The sequence below is a fragment of the Aythya ferina genome (genome assembly GCF_964211825.1).
Source record: "Aythya ferina genome assembly, chromosome: 5".
Lineage (NCBI taxonomy): Eukaryota > Metazoa > Chordata > Aves > Anseriformes > Anatidae > Aythya > Aythya ferina.
In genome coordinates this window covers 3,516,852-3,533,542 of record NC_140301.1, presented here as the reverse complement: position 1 = coordinate 3,533,542, position 16,691 = coordinate 3,516,852, and the positions used below count along the sequence as shown (strand labels likewise).

Below are 16,691 nucleotides of genomic sequence, written 5' to 3'. Positions count from 1 at the left end.
AGGCAGCCTTCACAAGTGATGGGGCTAAGAAGGCGAAAAAGCTATGAATTTGGAGAGTCGGAATACCAGTATCTTGACTGCAGCCTGATGTCTGTCCCCTGGTCCCTCTGCTATGCCTCCAGTAATGCCTCCGTGGCTTTGTACCGCCACTCACCCCATTTCCACAGAGGGGGAGGCGAGCTCTGCTCTGCTGGTGCACAGAGCCAAGTCCTGTCTGCTTTTGCTCGCGTGCGCAATATCTAAGTTGTCTCGACGGGGCTATTTGTACAAGTAAAGTGAATTTGCCCTTGATAGCATTATAAAGTTTCAGAATAAATATTGTGATGTTTTGTGGGTTGGCAAACACAATCTGCAATTTGCTGTGTGGAAATTGTTGTTCTGCTCCAGAATTATGCGGGCTTTCATAATGACTAACGACATGAGACAAATGCAGCATGACAGTTGCATGTTGATCATTCTATATAATTTTGTTCATAGGCCATTTATTGGGTTTCTTTCAGAGCCCAGCGCAGCAAGAAGAAAAACACCAGTACTTTGGATCAGACCTGACATTATTCCACTGTAATGCGCTGCACAATAAGAACCCAGGGACTTCTGCTTTGGAGCAAGGCTCCAGAGGTGCCAGGGAGCATGCCACCAGGAGGTGCACTGAAAGCACCTGAGGACGTCTCAAACCTTCATCGTCCTCGCTACACCTGGCCCGCTGCCGTGCTGAACAACTTCTGTGTTCAGCAGCAGGAGGGGACTCAGAGGCTCCTCTGCACGTACCACATTAGGTGACAGAAGGAGCTACATGAGCAAAGAGACACACAGCGTTATTATATACTGCACTGGAAAGAGAATTCAGTTTGTGCCTCGTTTTTAAGAGCTAATATTCTTTTATCTGATCAAATGGTAAACAGCATTGATAAATCAAGTTTTGATGGCATATGTATTTGCAAACAAAACTTTATATTCAACCTTTTCTGAGACGATCCTGCAAATCTGTGTTGATATCCTCTGGGCTCATTCTTTAAGAGCCCAGAAAATACAAGAGCCTCCCGTGTACTGCTTTAAACTGTGTACAGGCACTTCTGCACTTCCTAATTGAATGGGACCTTCTAGGCATGCAGTGGAAAGCAGCTTTGGAAAATCAGTGTAGAGAGGGACAGAATGTTTTCCAAATGCTGATTTTATTACGTTCTCGGGTATTCTATTCCACAGGAATCCAAACTAAAACCGTGCCGCTGGGAACTGCAGTGTGTCATTCAAACCCGTCCCTCACAGCCAGGCACTCTGCCTCGGGGATGACGTGCTCGTGGATGGCCCTGAGGGGAAGGGTACAGACAGCATGCCACAAAGGCTGTGAGATATTACTGTTCTTGTAAATCTTCCTTTGGCACTGCCAGACATTGTTTTAAGCTGGATGCCTCAGGAATAGTCCAGTATAATGGCCTCGTCACTCCTCTTCCCAGGACTGGAGACACCTGGCACCCTGCAAGGCAGCACAAAAGCACCTGTACCTTCTCCTGGTGAAACCACGGCAGCAGTGTCTGATGCAGCTCTGTGAACTTGCTCCCTACATCCATGGTAAAGGCATGAGAGAGTCCCAGGCGTTCACTCTGAGGGGGTCTCTGGCATCCATCTCTTGCTGTCTCTGGGAGAACTGCTGACAGAGCCATTAAGAAACATCCCCGCCTGTTGGGCTAGGAGATATATCCCAGATCAGGGTGTAGGAAACACATTCAAGAAGACCAGTTGTGACTTGCTTGCTTCTCTGACACTGTAAAATGTAGTATACCAAGGAGAGCACTTATGAACTTTGGTGTTTATAGAAGAAGATGAACAGCCCTTCAGTCACAAAATTATTTTTGTTCTTTAAGCAGCTGATGTTCACTTCTTAAATTTTTCCTAATTACAAATCATTCTCCTGAGACTATGTTTGAATACAAGGACAGAAACAGCCACATTAGAGAAAAGGAGGAAGAAAAGCACTGTCTGAGAGCTGCCATCACTGACTGGGGTAGAACTGTTAAGAGACAACTGCCTTGGTTGACATAAAATGGCGCTGCTCTGCCACAGTCCGTGGAAGCAGCAATGTTTTATACTAGCTAAGAGCATCTGGACACACTTGTTTCTCACTTTAATATAATACTGAATACTTAAAGATGTATATATTTACAGCATGAAACATTTTCGTGTGGAGGAGTTAATGAAGCCAAGCTTAGATCTGTGGACACATCTACCACCCTTTATTAGAATACCGGGAAAAATAAGGTCCTTATTTTTCATCATCAGCTAAATGAAACACCAGGAGCCACAAAACAGACAGATAGCAAGGCATTTTAAACAGCTGCTGAGCGAAATGGCTACCTTCAAATCTGATATTCCACCTGAAACAGGCAGGACAAAGGATTTCAGACACACTTAAGCATAAAGCTGGAGGGGAAAAAACAAAACCAAAAGTACCAGGCAAGAGCAGATAAGAGTGTTGGCTCAGGGGCTTTAGACCTAATAGGAAGCACGATAACCATGGTAGAGTCTTCCCTATGCTCGGGAAAGGTAATGGGAGTTTGTACCTTCTTGGCAAATAAATAGGGCCACACTAAAGGAAGGATTGATTTTGCTATTAATTTCTCCTTTCACTATTGATCTCTGCACCTCCCTGCCACTACACCTGGAAAACCAACTAGCAACTCGACTCAAAAGGAGAGTGCAACACAAAAGAATCAAATACCAGTTGAAAAGAGCTATCCGCACACTCTCCTCTCACCATCAAAGCACAGCCCTGTTCTCTCAACCTTTTTGGCCCTCTGTTTCGGTCTGCAAAATGGAAATCACATTCCAGAAGAGAGGGAGAGTCACAGATCGTGAGCTCAGTCGGTGAACTCTGGATGAGTGGGCTGCCCTTCTGGCCTGCATTTTATGCCTGCAATACCTCCCTGTATGGCAAGTGCTACCTACATGGGGAATATCTTAGCTCTATGCACTGTAGAAGCTACTTAAAATATTTGTGGAAAAACGCCAGCTTCAGATACATAACTGACAAGCCTCAATTAAAATAGAGGTTTCTATACAAATATAAAGCCCACTATAGATCTGTGTGACATGACATCAGCTGTGAATGTAAAATAGTATATAGAAGTGATTTTTGCAACAGCAACAACTTACAGACAAAATATCTTTTCCTATTAGATCTGCCATACTGCTTTCTGAGGAACTAGTAAAACACAAACTATGTTTTCAATGGAGGATGTTTGCATATGCTTCATTAATTACTTTGGCAAGGCGTTTGATATCAAACTCGCACATATTTTTACTTAAGCAATTTTTACTTTTATTTTTATTTAGGCAATCCGGTTCTGATTTTTTCACTGTTTATGTTTCTGCACTAGTTGTGCTCTGCATCATTTCACCAAAAAATAAAATAAAATAATAAAATAATAATAAAAAAGACATCACTGAGCTTGGAATTTGAAGTTCTGCTGAGATTTCTAAAAATAATATTTCAAGTTCCACTGAACTTGGCTGGAATGGGAGAAGTGGTGCATACTTATCTTCATGTTGGAGCTCCATAAAAATCCTACAGTAATGTTGTCCTTGCAACCTTGGCATCACACTTAACACTGGTTTAGCACTTATGAAGTGCTAAATTTTCTGTAGAATTGACTGTGAATTTTCAGATGAAATGACTTCCCATTGGAATAAACCAGCTTGTTTAAAGAGGATTTTGGGGGCTTTGACAACCTCACATCTCAACAGGGATCTCTGACAAAACTGTCTGTAGGATCCTAAACCATCATCCTTTGGCAAGGAGATGACAGACTTCCTATGCTTCCATTTTGAACAGAAATAGGAATAAGAAATGCTCATTTTTCTAGGAATGTATTTCTGAATTTTCTTGCCATCTCCAACTCTCTTGTTGCATCCCACCCCACAGAAAAACTTCCCAGCAACACGGAAATGTCAAATATCACCTCCTCTGGTCTCCCACAGGAACAAGACGACTACAAGGAGGCACAGAGCAGCACTGAGAGAAGCAACTCAGCAGAAGGCTCATTGAGTCTTCTCATGGGGTTTCCCAGCTGCTGAGGCACTGGACAATCTCAATAGTTCTTTCCATATAGCTCTAGACCAGCTTTCACTTTGGGTTCAACGCCAGCTACTTGAGGCTGGCCACACTTAGCATTATCTAACATCTCACAAGGGTTCTCTACAACACCCCGAAGAAACAGATGTAGAAACCCATATTAAGTAACTGTAATGCACCAGCCCCCCAAACCAAAGGGCACGTCCTCATGCAGAGCAGGTCCTATCACTCCACTGCCAATGACTGAAGAATCTTCTACGTTAAAGAGGCGCAGAGAACATTTTGGAAGGGAACTGCAGAAGGTCAGAGGGTTGGGGAAGTTATTTTTATGTATTTACTTTCACCTTCTCACAAACATAAGTGTACATTCATATACCTTTGTGTGGTATTCCAACCCCTAGTAAAGATCAAATACCCACAAAGAGTTTCAGAAATTAGGAAGAACTTGCTCAGGGCTCACATGCTCCCCCTAAGAGCACCACATCTTTTCACTGAAGACAGAGGCAGGGTCTCAACAATACCCTGAAGTGTAGCATGGGGTCACCAAATGCATTGCTCCTACTGAAAACCAAATAACCATCAGCCTCAGTGCCGCCGACCTGGGCACCGTGTGCAGCCATTAATTACAGCCCCCAGCATTTCACCGAGCCTGGACAATCACACTGAACAACATACCAGGATCAATATAGGAGATGAGGATAAAGACCAAACAGTGCTGGAGATGTCCTGGAGAAGACTAGTAAACAACAGGCCTCCATAGCGAAAGGTGATAGAAAAATCAAATCACGTTGAAATTTATTGAAGCTTAAAGCTGCTTACGAAAATGGCTTAAAGGTGAACGATTAATTTCAAACCAGGCCAAATTGAGGAAAAGATGCTTGATGCACACACCAATTTTGTCCCTCAAAGTCAAGAATTGCCTAATCAATAGCAGTGCTAAAAGGAGATGGGCACTCTCAGGGGTACCATTACAAAGAATTGCACTGGGTTTTAGCCACCTGGCTCCCAATTGCTTTAATAGATGTCACATGGCTAAAACCCAGTCCAAAGCTTTAAAAACTTAGCCCTTGGTCGTCCTGAGCATCAGTTGCTGTCAGGTGGCAAATGCAAAACAGCAGGAGGGACTGGGAGATTTGCTTCTGTATTGAGCAGTACCAGAACATGCCCAGGAATTTGCAGTGCTGTCACAAGTGTCGTTTACTGGGCGAAGCAAGGGAAAGCAGGAGAGGGGAAAAGGGGTGAGTGAGAGAAAGTGGAAGAAACTGCATTTAACCCTTCCTCTGTTGGTATGTTGATAGCAGTCTGCATCAGGTACTCACACTGTTGGGCTAATCCAATCAGCCCTCGTCTTCCATTAGCTAAAAATAAACTAGGACTTTTTAGGTAATGCTCTGACTGCTCCCCCCATTCCAAATTGTGCTCAACATCTTAATGGAAAAGCTTCAAGGGGTTTAAGGTTTTAAATCAAATAAAGAAGCAGACAAAAGGAGAAAAATCCAATCAGAGCAGAAAGGGCTGGCTTATAGAGGAACTGATTTTCTTTCCATTTTCACCAGCACTGAACTCCACAGGAGCAGCAGCTGGAGAGTTGGAAGGAGGCCGACAAAATGGGAGAGGAAGGAAGAGTTTCTTTCACGCTCATATTATACTTAATTTTACACAAGGAGAGGTGGCATCCTGTGAATAAGATCCGGGCTTGACTTGGTTCCTGGTCCTGCTAGGGGTCAGCTATGGGATAGTGAACACTTTGCTCCCTTCCTCAGGCAGCTTGTTCAGCTCCAGAGCCCTCTGTGGACAGGAGCGTGCGTGGCAGGCAACACTGGGAGCTGCCTCTGGTCAGCTGTGTGCTCACACGAGGTCTCCTTCTGGTGCTCCCTCAGACTGCATGACTGCTGAGCGATAGCAAACACTTTTTAAAAGGAGGTGGGGAAATATTGTTACAGAGAGCAAATCAAAATGCACACATGTAGGAGTGGGTGGGGAAAGAAGGAAACAGAGAAAGTAAACCAAAGAACTTAAAAAAAAAAAAAAAAAATAAGGAAAGAAACAAGCCCAGAACAAAATTCAAGCTTCCAGTTATGACAAGTAAAAGAAAAGAAAAGAAAAGAAAAGAAAAGAAAAGAAAAGAAAAGAAAAGAAAAGAAAAGAAAAGAAAAGAAAAGAAAAGAAAAGAAAAAAAGAAAAAAAGAAAAGAAAAGAAAAAAAGAAAAAAAAAGAAAAGAAAAGAAAAGAAAAGAAAAGAAAAGAAAAGAAAAGAAAAGAAAAGAAAAGAGAAAAAAGAAAAGAAAAGAAAAGAAAAGAAAAGAAAAGAAAAGAAAAGAAAAGAAAAGAAAAGAAAAGAAAAGAAAAGAAAAGAAAAGAAAAGAAAAGAAAAGAGAAAAAAGAGAAAAAAGAAAAGAAAAGAAAAGAAAAGAAAAGAAAAGAAAAGAAAAGAAAAGAAAAGAAAAGAAAAGAAAAGAAAAGAAAAGAAAAGAAAAGAAAAGAAAAGAAAAGAAAAGAAAAGAAAAGAAAAGAAAAGAAAGAAAAGAAGAAAAGACTTGTGCTGCCTAGCTTCCTGCCAGCCTAGAGAACCCTGCACACCTAAAGTTTGCAAGCATAATAATTAGATGCTGGATACAAGAGAAGGAAAGGAAGGGAAAAACCTTCCGCCAAATCGCAAGTACTTGTTATGAGCACACAAAAGCTACAAAGTGATCTCTTCTGTAGGGGAGCCTGAACATATTTCACAATATGGCCCCTTTCCACTGAACCCTGCAAACACTATATGTGCTTTAGAAGAATAAAAAATAAAAAAATAAAAAATAAAAAATAAATAAAAAATAAAAAAAAGCAAAACAGAATGCTCTTAGGTAAAGTAAAACTGTATACTGAAGAAACAGAGCAATGAGATTTCTATTCAAATAAAGGACAGAAGTCTGATAAGACGTGAGAGTGTAGAAGATGGTGCTTGCGGGTCTGATTCAGATCCCATTAATTTGATAAGCTTTGAATCCAACCATGAGTGTAGGCCTGGTTCATGAGCCACAGAATATTTGTGAGTGCTACTGTTACGCTGGCTTTTCCAGTATCTCACTTCATAGACATTCGAGCCAAACCACATCAGTTCCCCTTAGTTGAGCTGGATTGGCACTTTGGAAATCCTAGTACACAGGAAAGGTTTAAATCCTCACATCTGAGGAGTAAGAGAAACATGGAGTTCAGCTACTGGCTACAAATGGCTCAAAAAAAAAAAAAAAAATGAAGATAGAAGTGGCAGAAAAAGGAGAAACAAAGGGCAGAAAAATGTAGACGTAAATGAAAAGGAAAAAAGGTTCAACAGGGAAGGCTGAATATGGGAGAGTATGGGAAACAGCATGGGAAAATTGAAATAACCAAAAATAAGGAAAAGAATTAAGGAAACAGAAAATGAGAAACAGAGGAGGGCACTAGAACTCACAAAGGAAAAATGACCAAAAGGTTAGAGGTAAATTGGAGGCAAGAAAAGGAAATGGTGAGGCAATGAGCGAGAGAAGGAAGAGGGAGGGGGAGAAGTGTGAGGAGCAGAAAATGGCAAGGCAAGGAGAAAAAATGGGAAAGAGAGAAAAAGAGAAGTAAAGAGAAGGAGCTGTGCAGGGAAAGGACCAGAAAGAGGAGAACAATCCTAGGGAGCCTGCTGTGGTGGGTCACAGAGGAGTTCACAAGCCCATGCACTCCAACTATTTCTTTTTGATTCTGTGTCATTGTCAGGCTTCAGACTGCAGCTGCAAATTGTTTGTCTGGCAGTTCTGGTAGGTTTGATTCAATAACTCCTATAAGAGGGCAGGCAGGATATCAATGCTGCTTTATTGCCTTTTTCTCTGCCTACAATAGCAATCCTCCAGTTATACAGTATTATAAAGTGCCATCACTGGGGGTTGTATCTCAGCATAGTCACGTCTCATCTTCCTAGGCTATAATAAGCTGGCAAAGGTAAAAGTCTGAAACGACGTGAGCCTCATGAAATGATTAATATTGAGATTGGCGTGAGGGACTGGCACAGAGCAAACAACAGACCCTCACTTGCCAGGTACCACACTGAGGGTACTTCCTACAGGATCAGCTCCACCAGGATGTGCTTGGTGATCTGTATCAAGTCTCACTCCAGCCTCTAGCGGACAAAGCATTAACACTCCAGAAAGCTGCAAGCACTACTGGGAAACAGAAAAAAAATAAGCTCCACGGCCCTGTCACTAAGGTAACTTTTCACGCCTCTCTCAAAATCCTTCGGATGTGAGCTCTTTAAAACTAATCACTCAGTGACATTTAACATAAGACCGGACCAAGCGACATGGTCTTACCATTTTTCCTCCTGGAAGCTGGTCTCCTCACGCTGCAGGGCTGTCCCTCACCAGGCTGACACGGAGAAATTTCCCCAGCCTTGACTGTGCATGATCTGTCAATAATAAGAGGCTTTCAGTTACACAATGCTGTCAAATAGCACCTTTTACAAACGCTAAATTCAAGTTAAAAATGTCACAGCAAAACAGGAAAATCACCACAGAGAAAACCGCCTGTGAAGCATTTTATTGGAGTGTCTTTTAAAAAAGAAAAATTCCTGGCACATTGTTCTGGTTCAAGCCACACAAATCAGAAGAGAACTTCTCATCCAGGCCAGGTCATCACAAATCTTGGGAGTAGCTGAATAGAAAGAGGCCCATTTTGTCTGCTTAAACTTTGTCTCATATATAGATATACAGAAAAAAAATCCCTGCTTCATTGGAAAAATCGTAGGCGGATGTCTTTAAGGATGCGTTTAAAAATCATCATGACTCTATGCTGCAGTTTATTCCGTATATTTCCATCCTTTTGAGTCACACTGTTCAACCTCCTACTTATTCTTAATAGATTAATTTGCGATTGCTCCCTCGACATTTCAGCCTTTCATGATGGAGAGCAGTCCCTCTCATTTCACTCATCAAGGCTCCATATAATAATGAAAGTTCTCACAGGTCACCTCTATTGCGCCTTATTTCCTTAACCCCTTTAGCCTTCCCTCCCAATGAGCGTTCTTAAACCTGGAGCTGTCTGGGCTAAGGGAAAAAAAATTTCTCCTGCAGAGGCTACTATGATTGAATCCATATTGCATCAGTTCTACAGAAAATTTGGGTATAGCCATGTGATTTCAATTCTCTGACACCTTTACAATGTCATAATAACCTGTTTGTTTCTTTTCCAAGCAGTCATACACACAGAACTGCTGGGATTTTTCTCCAATAACCCCAGGTCTCTTTTTTCTTTGGTACACTGAATAATACAAACTCTGCTGTGGTTCACTAGCTCTAGACTTACTGTTATAGCCAAATAAAGGATCCGAATCCTCCTCGGTTTGCTAAGCATTGCTTCTTACTGTTTGCTTAATCTTTACATTTGGCAGAATAATCAATGCCTGTTATTTTACTTGTTACAATCTTTCAGAATAAAACTGTTAGGCAAGATTCTGAGCTGCTCTAAGTTGGCATGTCTCTAGCATCACTTCAGTAGTCCAGCCTCACACATTAAACAGATGCTTCAAAACAAACCTGGAGGGCAAGCCGCCAATTTGAATTTTCCAGTTGTTACTTATGACCAATAGCTGTTTCCTAAGTTGTGGCCCAGCTTCATGATTTACATTTATGCAGGGGAAAGTCCCGATAGAGCCTACAGGCAGGTAGGCGAGCTCACGCAGTGCACAAGAGGTGCAGCTCAGCGTGCAAGTGAGGAGTAGCTAGAGGTGTCCAAAGGCAGTCCTCTTTTCCAGGAAATCTCCATTAAAAAAAAAAAAAAAAAAAAAAAAAAAAAAAAAACCATTCTTTTAATTTTTTTCAAAGAACATTTTTGCTTTGGATCATATTCCAGTATCTATCTTCTTTAGTGCAATCTATCCATTCCACAGAAAACAAGACAGCTCCTACCAGCAACACAGCACCATATGAAACAATGCCATTCACAGGCACAGCCTCGAAGGTTATGCATCTTTAGGGGAAGGAGACAACAATTAGTTCAAAGTAATTCAGTGCTGATTGGGTTGGGGATAATTTCCCAGCAACTAAGGATGGGATTGAGACCAAAAAAATCATTTCAAATAACTACGAAGGAGTCACTGGATAGCAACACCTTTCAGTCTCTGGAGACCTAGAATTGATTTGAACTGGTCTACCACTTAAATGGAGAAAAGCTATTATTCCATCCCTAATCTCTTGAGCCATTCAGTCCCCCTTGAACCAATCTTTTCTTCAACAAGCTATTTTACATATTTCACTCATCATCTTAGCCCACAATCTTCATGGGAGAAGCTTATCAAATGATTTGTGTGAAAAGGTAAGTACATCTCCCTTTTGCATTTCTGTTTATTCTCACGTTTGTTACTAACATGACCGAACTTTAAATGTGTTCCTCTTCTCCTCGCCTTATGGTACCCCGCTTTTCTTGCTACCATTCACATAATATAACAATTTCCTAGTAGTTTATCAAAGAAGAACCAGCCTAGAAGTACCTGTTCTAGAGACTTTTTGCCTGGATAAGTATAAATGTATTGCCCTCAAATGTCCTAGCAATCACCAGAATAATGCTGATGTCTCCCTAATAGCTCTGCAGCCCAACAAGGGTCAGATCCAGGATTTGTAGAGGAAGGACTGAAGCACAGAATTGCTAAGGGCTGAATTTGCAAAGGTAGTTTTCATTTTTATGTGTGTTCATGGCCACCAACATGTGGACACAGCACTCACAAGTATACAAAGAGGATGTAATTAATAATTAAGAATGCCTGAAAAATCGAGCCCTTGGAGTCTAATAGCAGGCTTGCAAAAAAATTAGGGCATTTACAAACGAGGGGCTGCAAATGAGGCCGTCTGGTCAGTGGGAGAGCAAAGCTCAGAGCTGGGAGCTACAGTTAGTGGCAGGACCTCACCAGCCCCACGAAAGAATTAGGAGAGAAAGCCAGCAGGCATTCACACCCAAACCTCACCAGTTCTCTCACTGGTTTTCCACTATTTCATGCACTTGAGCCGCCTGTTTCATCTGCTTCATGCTTTCTCTTCCTTAAGCATTTTCCCTGTAGTTTCCCACACTGCTGAATTTCCTCCGCCTCCTCCACCTCTCCCGGAATTAGAATCTGTGCCTTAGAAAAAGACGCGACTTCTTCATCTCAGGCAGCTAATCCCCCTCCCGCTCACCCCGCAGGTTACACGGCCGGCGCAGCACCACTTTGATACTGCTCCTCTGGCAGCAATTAGAATCAAATCAGCACCAGGCTGTTTATAAAAAGGGATGTTGCTATAATGACACTATCAATTCTTCCAAACATTGTAGCTATTTATCAAGTGATTAAAGTAGAGTAACTTACTCCAGTTTTACTAGCCTATTTTCCATTGGAGCTTAAAAGGTTTTACTGCCTCAAGTATGGCACTTGGACTGCTAATAATTTCGATTTTATTACATTATCATATTTTTTAGATTTATTTCTAGGTTTTGCATAAGATTCAAATTGTTACCCAGTTTATAAAATAAGATAAATTTATCTTGGTCAAAAATCACATTAAGATAATTATCTTGCCCTTTTGGCAGATAATTTTGTTTGTAATATATTGAAAATGCTTATTTTTTGTTTTTCTAACCACTCATTCTTGCAAAAGTGGCTATTTTTTTCCCTGTTGCAGGCACCTCTATCTCCCTCTCACCGTCAAGGGCTGTCACAACTCTTCCTGTTTCCCCTTCCTACCGGGGAAAAACCAAACCCAACGCACCTGCTCCTGGCTTGGCAGGGAGGAACTGCAGGCACCTGTGTTTCTGCAGGCAGGCAGGGCTGGCCGTCCTCTGGCCATGCTATGCTGCGATGCTGGGCCCATGGAGAGGGTTCGTCCAGACTCTCGAAGGGCTTCAGAAAAAACATGTGCATGGCAGGGAGCATGTCAACCTCCCAACACGCTATGATATGCAGGGCATTCTGCTGTGTTCCTGGCTAGCTCCCTACCCCCCCACCCCGTTAATGAAACACCATCTCAGATGGCTGGCCAAAAAGACCCTTTCTTAAAGAATGAGTTGAGGTCACTGCCTGATTTCTTCTCTGCTTGCCCTCTCATCAAGCTCGGTGTCCCTGAAACTGTTGTACAGCTTCCCCGCACAGGGCTGCGCTTCTTCTTCCACTCCTGAAAGCAGCAGGCTGAAGATAACACTGGAGGCTGCCAACACAATTAAGTCGGAGCTAATTTAGTCAGGTACTGAGTAGTTGCTAAAACTCCCAAATCATCAGAAAGATACTAATAATCAGCTGTCAGAAGAAAGTTGCAGCTCCTAACCCCAGAGTAAGTTGAAGTTTCAAATATTTATTTGGAAAGTATGGAGCTTCCTTTGCGGCAATACGATAAAATACTAATTTTCACTGACGTCCTAACTTGACATCAATAACTAGTTAAAACAAAATAGCTAGGTTAAAAATTATTAAGAGCGGGTGCTGCTTAGTACTGATGGAAATAACTCTGTCACCTAATAGGCTGAGGGGCATTCTGGTGGTATAGAAAAAGCAGGGTGATGCCCTGAGTTTTCACTAGGATAAACAAGGTTATTCCAATTATCCTAATATGCTAGCACATCAAGCACTGATGACAGAAGTACCAACAAACAGACACTGGCTAGCATCAAAAGGTTTTGAGGTATGATGATGAAAGATGTACTTTCTTTTGAGTGAAAGTCTTCATGTTTCTCAATATCTAATTCAGCTTTGCAAAGCAATTCTCTCCCTGCATTTTCCCCACTGCTTGAGGGCCCAGGAAGGTATGCCCTGCCCAATCTTCTCCTGCTTTAATGCAGAAGGAGAAAAAAGCAGCAAGACAAAATGTGAGAATGTCTAAGAGAAGTCCCAGAACAGAGTTCAAGTATATTTTCTTTTAAAAGTCCAGGCTTGATGTGAGTTTGGGGTTAAAATGAGAATCTGTTCACATGTTTATGTTATTTCTAGTGACAACCCTTTGGTATACACGGAGGCAGAAATTCACTCATTTCTAGTGAGAAAATATCTACCTTTCTACTTCAGCGCTGCTCAGAGCCCAGGCCACAGCAGCATCCCCTTTGTGCTACCCCATGTGTCCAAGCAGCCAGGAACACGGGGACAACAAACACACAGCAGAAGGAAGCAAAAGGGGGGCAGCTGGGACTCCCTGTAGTGAAAATGGGCTCAGTTCTACTGATTTCAGTGCAGCCATCGAGAAATCGCACCAGCAATTTGTATAAATCACAATCCAGATGGGCTGGCAACAAAAGTTTGGCTGTTTTGCATACTCCATATCTCTGAACATTTTTCTCTCGTAATGACACGGCGAAGAAGCTGATGATCATAAATATGGAGTGCATCACCCTGTCCTTTAGCTCCCTCCTCAATGCTTTAGCAAAGTAATAAGTGCGTCTCAAATAAATTAAACATGCAACATATAAAATCAGTCCATGTTTTTTGGGGGTTTGTCAAAATCCTGGGAAACTAAAACGTTGAAAAACACTTGTCAAAATGTTCTGGGATGAAGTGGTTAAGCTGTCACCGACAGCTTAAACACTGTTTATTTGAATATGTAAAGCAACTTTTCGAAAACCCAAAAGCACCGAGTCTGTTGATCAGAGCTCTGCCTCCATACATCTTAATGTTGCTTGCCCGATCTCTTGGGAAATAAAACTTCACGTGAAGCGTGAGGCCATATAGCCAGTGAAGTGCCCTGCTATAGTGACACAGCTGACGAGGCCAAGTATGGCCCTGGCACTACTGCAGTACTACAGGACTATTACTCGGCAGTGTCCATTATTTGAAATGGAGTTACTCTGCGCTTACCACAAAGCACAAGTAGCATTTTGCAGTAACACAATAAACAACCCGTGTCATCTCTGCATCTACACCTTTTGCAGGAACAGATACAGACCCAATCTAAAAGCAAATCTCAAAGTGCTATAATAATGCTGGAATGACATGCCTCTTAAGCTGTTTACAGCTGACAGACTAAGTGAAACGGTCTGACAAGGAAGAACACAGTATGTGTTGACAGCCTTGCATAGTTCATATTTGAAAGGCAAAATTAAAGTCATACTTTCACAAGGTGCAGCATTCTGCTCACTTGAAGGACACTCTCTTAAGCAAGGCACGATACTGAGCCTCTGCCATCCTCCTCCTCCCGTCTCCCATTTTTAGGTGCAGGCCGCTAAGCGGCACACCTCAGAAACCAGTCCTGACTCCACACCTCCATAATTGCCTGTGAAAACATATCATTTAGCAGGGGAAGGAGACAGAGCAATGGTGAGAGCAGCCATAAATGTTCACCCTCTATAATTTAAGGGAGCACTACAACATATGGGCAACATTTGGCTTTCCTTACCCAGGCAGCACCGTTAGGAACGAGCAAACATCAAACAAAGGCTGAGTACAAATCCCCTCTATCCACACCGGGGCCTTTCTCTTGATTACAGGATATGAGAGCAAAACATAAAAACATGGTGAATCCTAAGGAAAAAAAAAAAAAAAAAAAAAAAGTAAATAAGAGTTAAGATGGGAAAGAGGAAAGGGCAGGAGACCTTCTGTTGTGGGGTGGGGTGGGGTGGGGTGGGTAGGGTAGGGTAGGGTAGGGTAGGGTAGGGTAGGGTAGGGTAGGGTAGGGTAGGGTAGGGTAGGGTAGGGTAGGGTAGGTGCCCACAGCCTCCCAGCCGATCACAACTCGGGCAGCTCAGGAATCTGACCGGTGTTGAGTGGAGGCGTTTTTTCAAACTAATGGAAGTTTTGCCTACATATTTCTTCCCACACATGAAGGTCATCAAATGTTTGTGTGCCAAATGCTAGAATTGATGCCATCCTAATGAACTCTGAAAACATTTTCCTGTCAAAGCAAATAGAACAAGTTGACATCACTGATCCCGGCATCGACCAAAGAGGAAAAACAAACAAACCATCACTTCAAAAACCAGAGGGTTTTTTTTGTGCTCTGAGTTCAAGGATGTGAGTCCAGTGGTGCAATGACAAAGGGGAGCGCGGTGCAGATGACAAAAGGGTTGAGCTCACAGCAGAGGCAGCCGGTCTCGAGCAAAAGAGGTTGCCTCAGCATTGGGGGCCTGGGTGCCTGGTCGCTGCCTCCTCCGGCCCTGGTACAGGAGATCCCTGGCACTGAGCGGTGCTGGGTCATTACCTGGAACACGTGCCACAGGCTTGGGCCTGAGCTAGAGACTAAAACCTACCAGACTCTGACAGGAGTTGCAGACTGATTACACGCTTAAAATCAAGCCAGCAGCTCTCTGCTGGGCTGCCGAGAAACTTTGACTTTCCTATCGGTGCTCCCCATCCTCGTGGCCACCTCCTCCATCTCCCAGGGGACCTCCCCAGCCATCCACCCAAGGCAGCACAACCCAGGGAGTGACAGCCCTGCTGCGGCCGGACGCAAGCACGGAGGGAGCGTGTCTTAGAGCTACACTGCTAAATTGGGTTTCAGGAGATCCAGACTCATTTCTTCCTTCTGACACAGGATTCTCGCACGTCCCTTGGCAAATCTGAAATTGTTCCACCTGGGAAATAACCATTCCTCCTCTTCTGCCTCTCCCGCTCGTTCAGATATTTGGGACAGGGTTCAGCTTGCTGTGCATGGTTTCTAGCAAAGCAGTGCCCAGTCACAATCTGTCTAGGCAGCTCAGTGTACAGGATACAGCTAATCAGAGCTAATTTCGCTACCCACACAGCACAGAGGAAAAGACAGGTACTTTCTGCAGCGTACACAGGGGGTCCTCAAGCCTGGTGGAAGCAGGTAAGTGCTGAGTGCCAACAGATTTCCCAAACTCCTGTCTCTCCCCGGCTGCCATGACCATTTTTTTAAGATTTTTCACAGAAATTGCTACCAGACAGAGGTACCATTGAAAAGCACAGCACTAAAATTGGGAATAATGACGGAGGAACCAGAGCACAATTAAAATGACGAGGCATGCTTTGATGCTCCCTACATCAAGTACATTTCCATTTTATTTACTGATTTAACTTCCAGTTCTCCCATGCTCGCCCTGTGCCATCACCCACGGTTTTTGAACTGGAAGGTATTACCTCAGCTCCCATTTCTCCAAAAGTCAGTTCTAATCTCAGTCGCTCTCCAGCCCTGCAGTTTTCCTTCTCCTTGACAAGCCTGACCACTTAAATTTCTATCAGCTCAGACAACGTTTACCCACTCCCCTTTCTGTTCCTATCTCATTTCTTCCCCTTCCAGTTTTTGTGATGCCACAATACATCTATGCCAGCAGGCAGAGCATGCAGAAATAGCCATATAGATCCTGACTATGTTCAAGAAAGGGGAAAGGTTGAAGTGAATAACATCCCGCGTATGAATGATTCCCTTGCTCGCTATATTACAGTGAGCTGCACTTTCATATCCCGTGATGGATGTGAGTTATGGGTCACTCCCTCACTTGTGAAAATAAATGTACGACACTCACCAATTGTTATACTGTGTATTACAAAATTCTATCACTTAAGATTTATGCACTGAGCAAACCAATCACACAGACAATACAGGTAAAGCACAACTGCTCTACTACCAATTTTTTCATTGATAGAGACAGATGCAAAATCACCCATAGCAATAAGGTGATGCTGCATTATCCAGAGGGGAACACTCTATGGAAA

General features: G+C 42.9%; 1 protein-coding gene across 12 annotated transcripts in view; it reads right to left on the bottom strand.

Moving 5' to 3' along the window:
• LOC311437857 (uncharacterized protein) overlaps positions 1 to 16,691 on the bottom strand; it is a 197,778-nt gene that overhangs the window by 90,583 nt on the left and 90,504 nt on the right. For all 12 annotated transcript variants that reach the window (XR_014693759.1, XR_014693760.1, XR_014693761.1 and 9 more), the window contains one exon: positions 8,386 to 8,480. Coding sequence is in view for 8 of the 12 variants with exons in the window: in XM_084521652.1 (XP_084377778.1) it covers positions 8,386 to 8,388 (3 nt within the window). In the remaining 4 variants the exon portion in view is untranslated. The remainder of the gene's footprint in view (positions 1 to 8,385; positions 8,481 to 16,691) is intronic.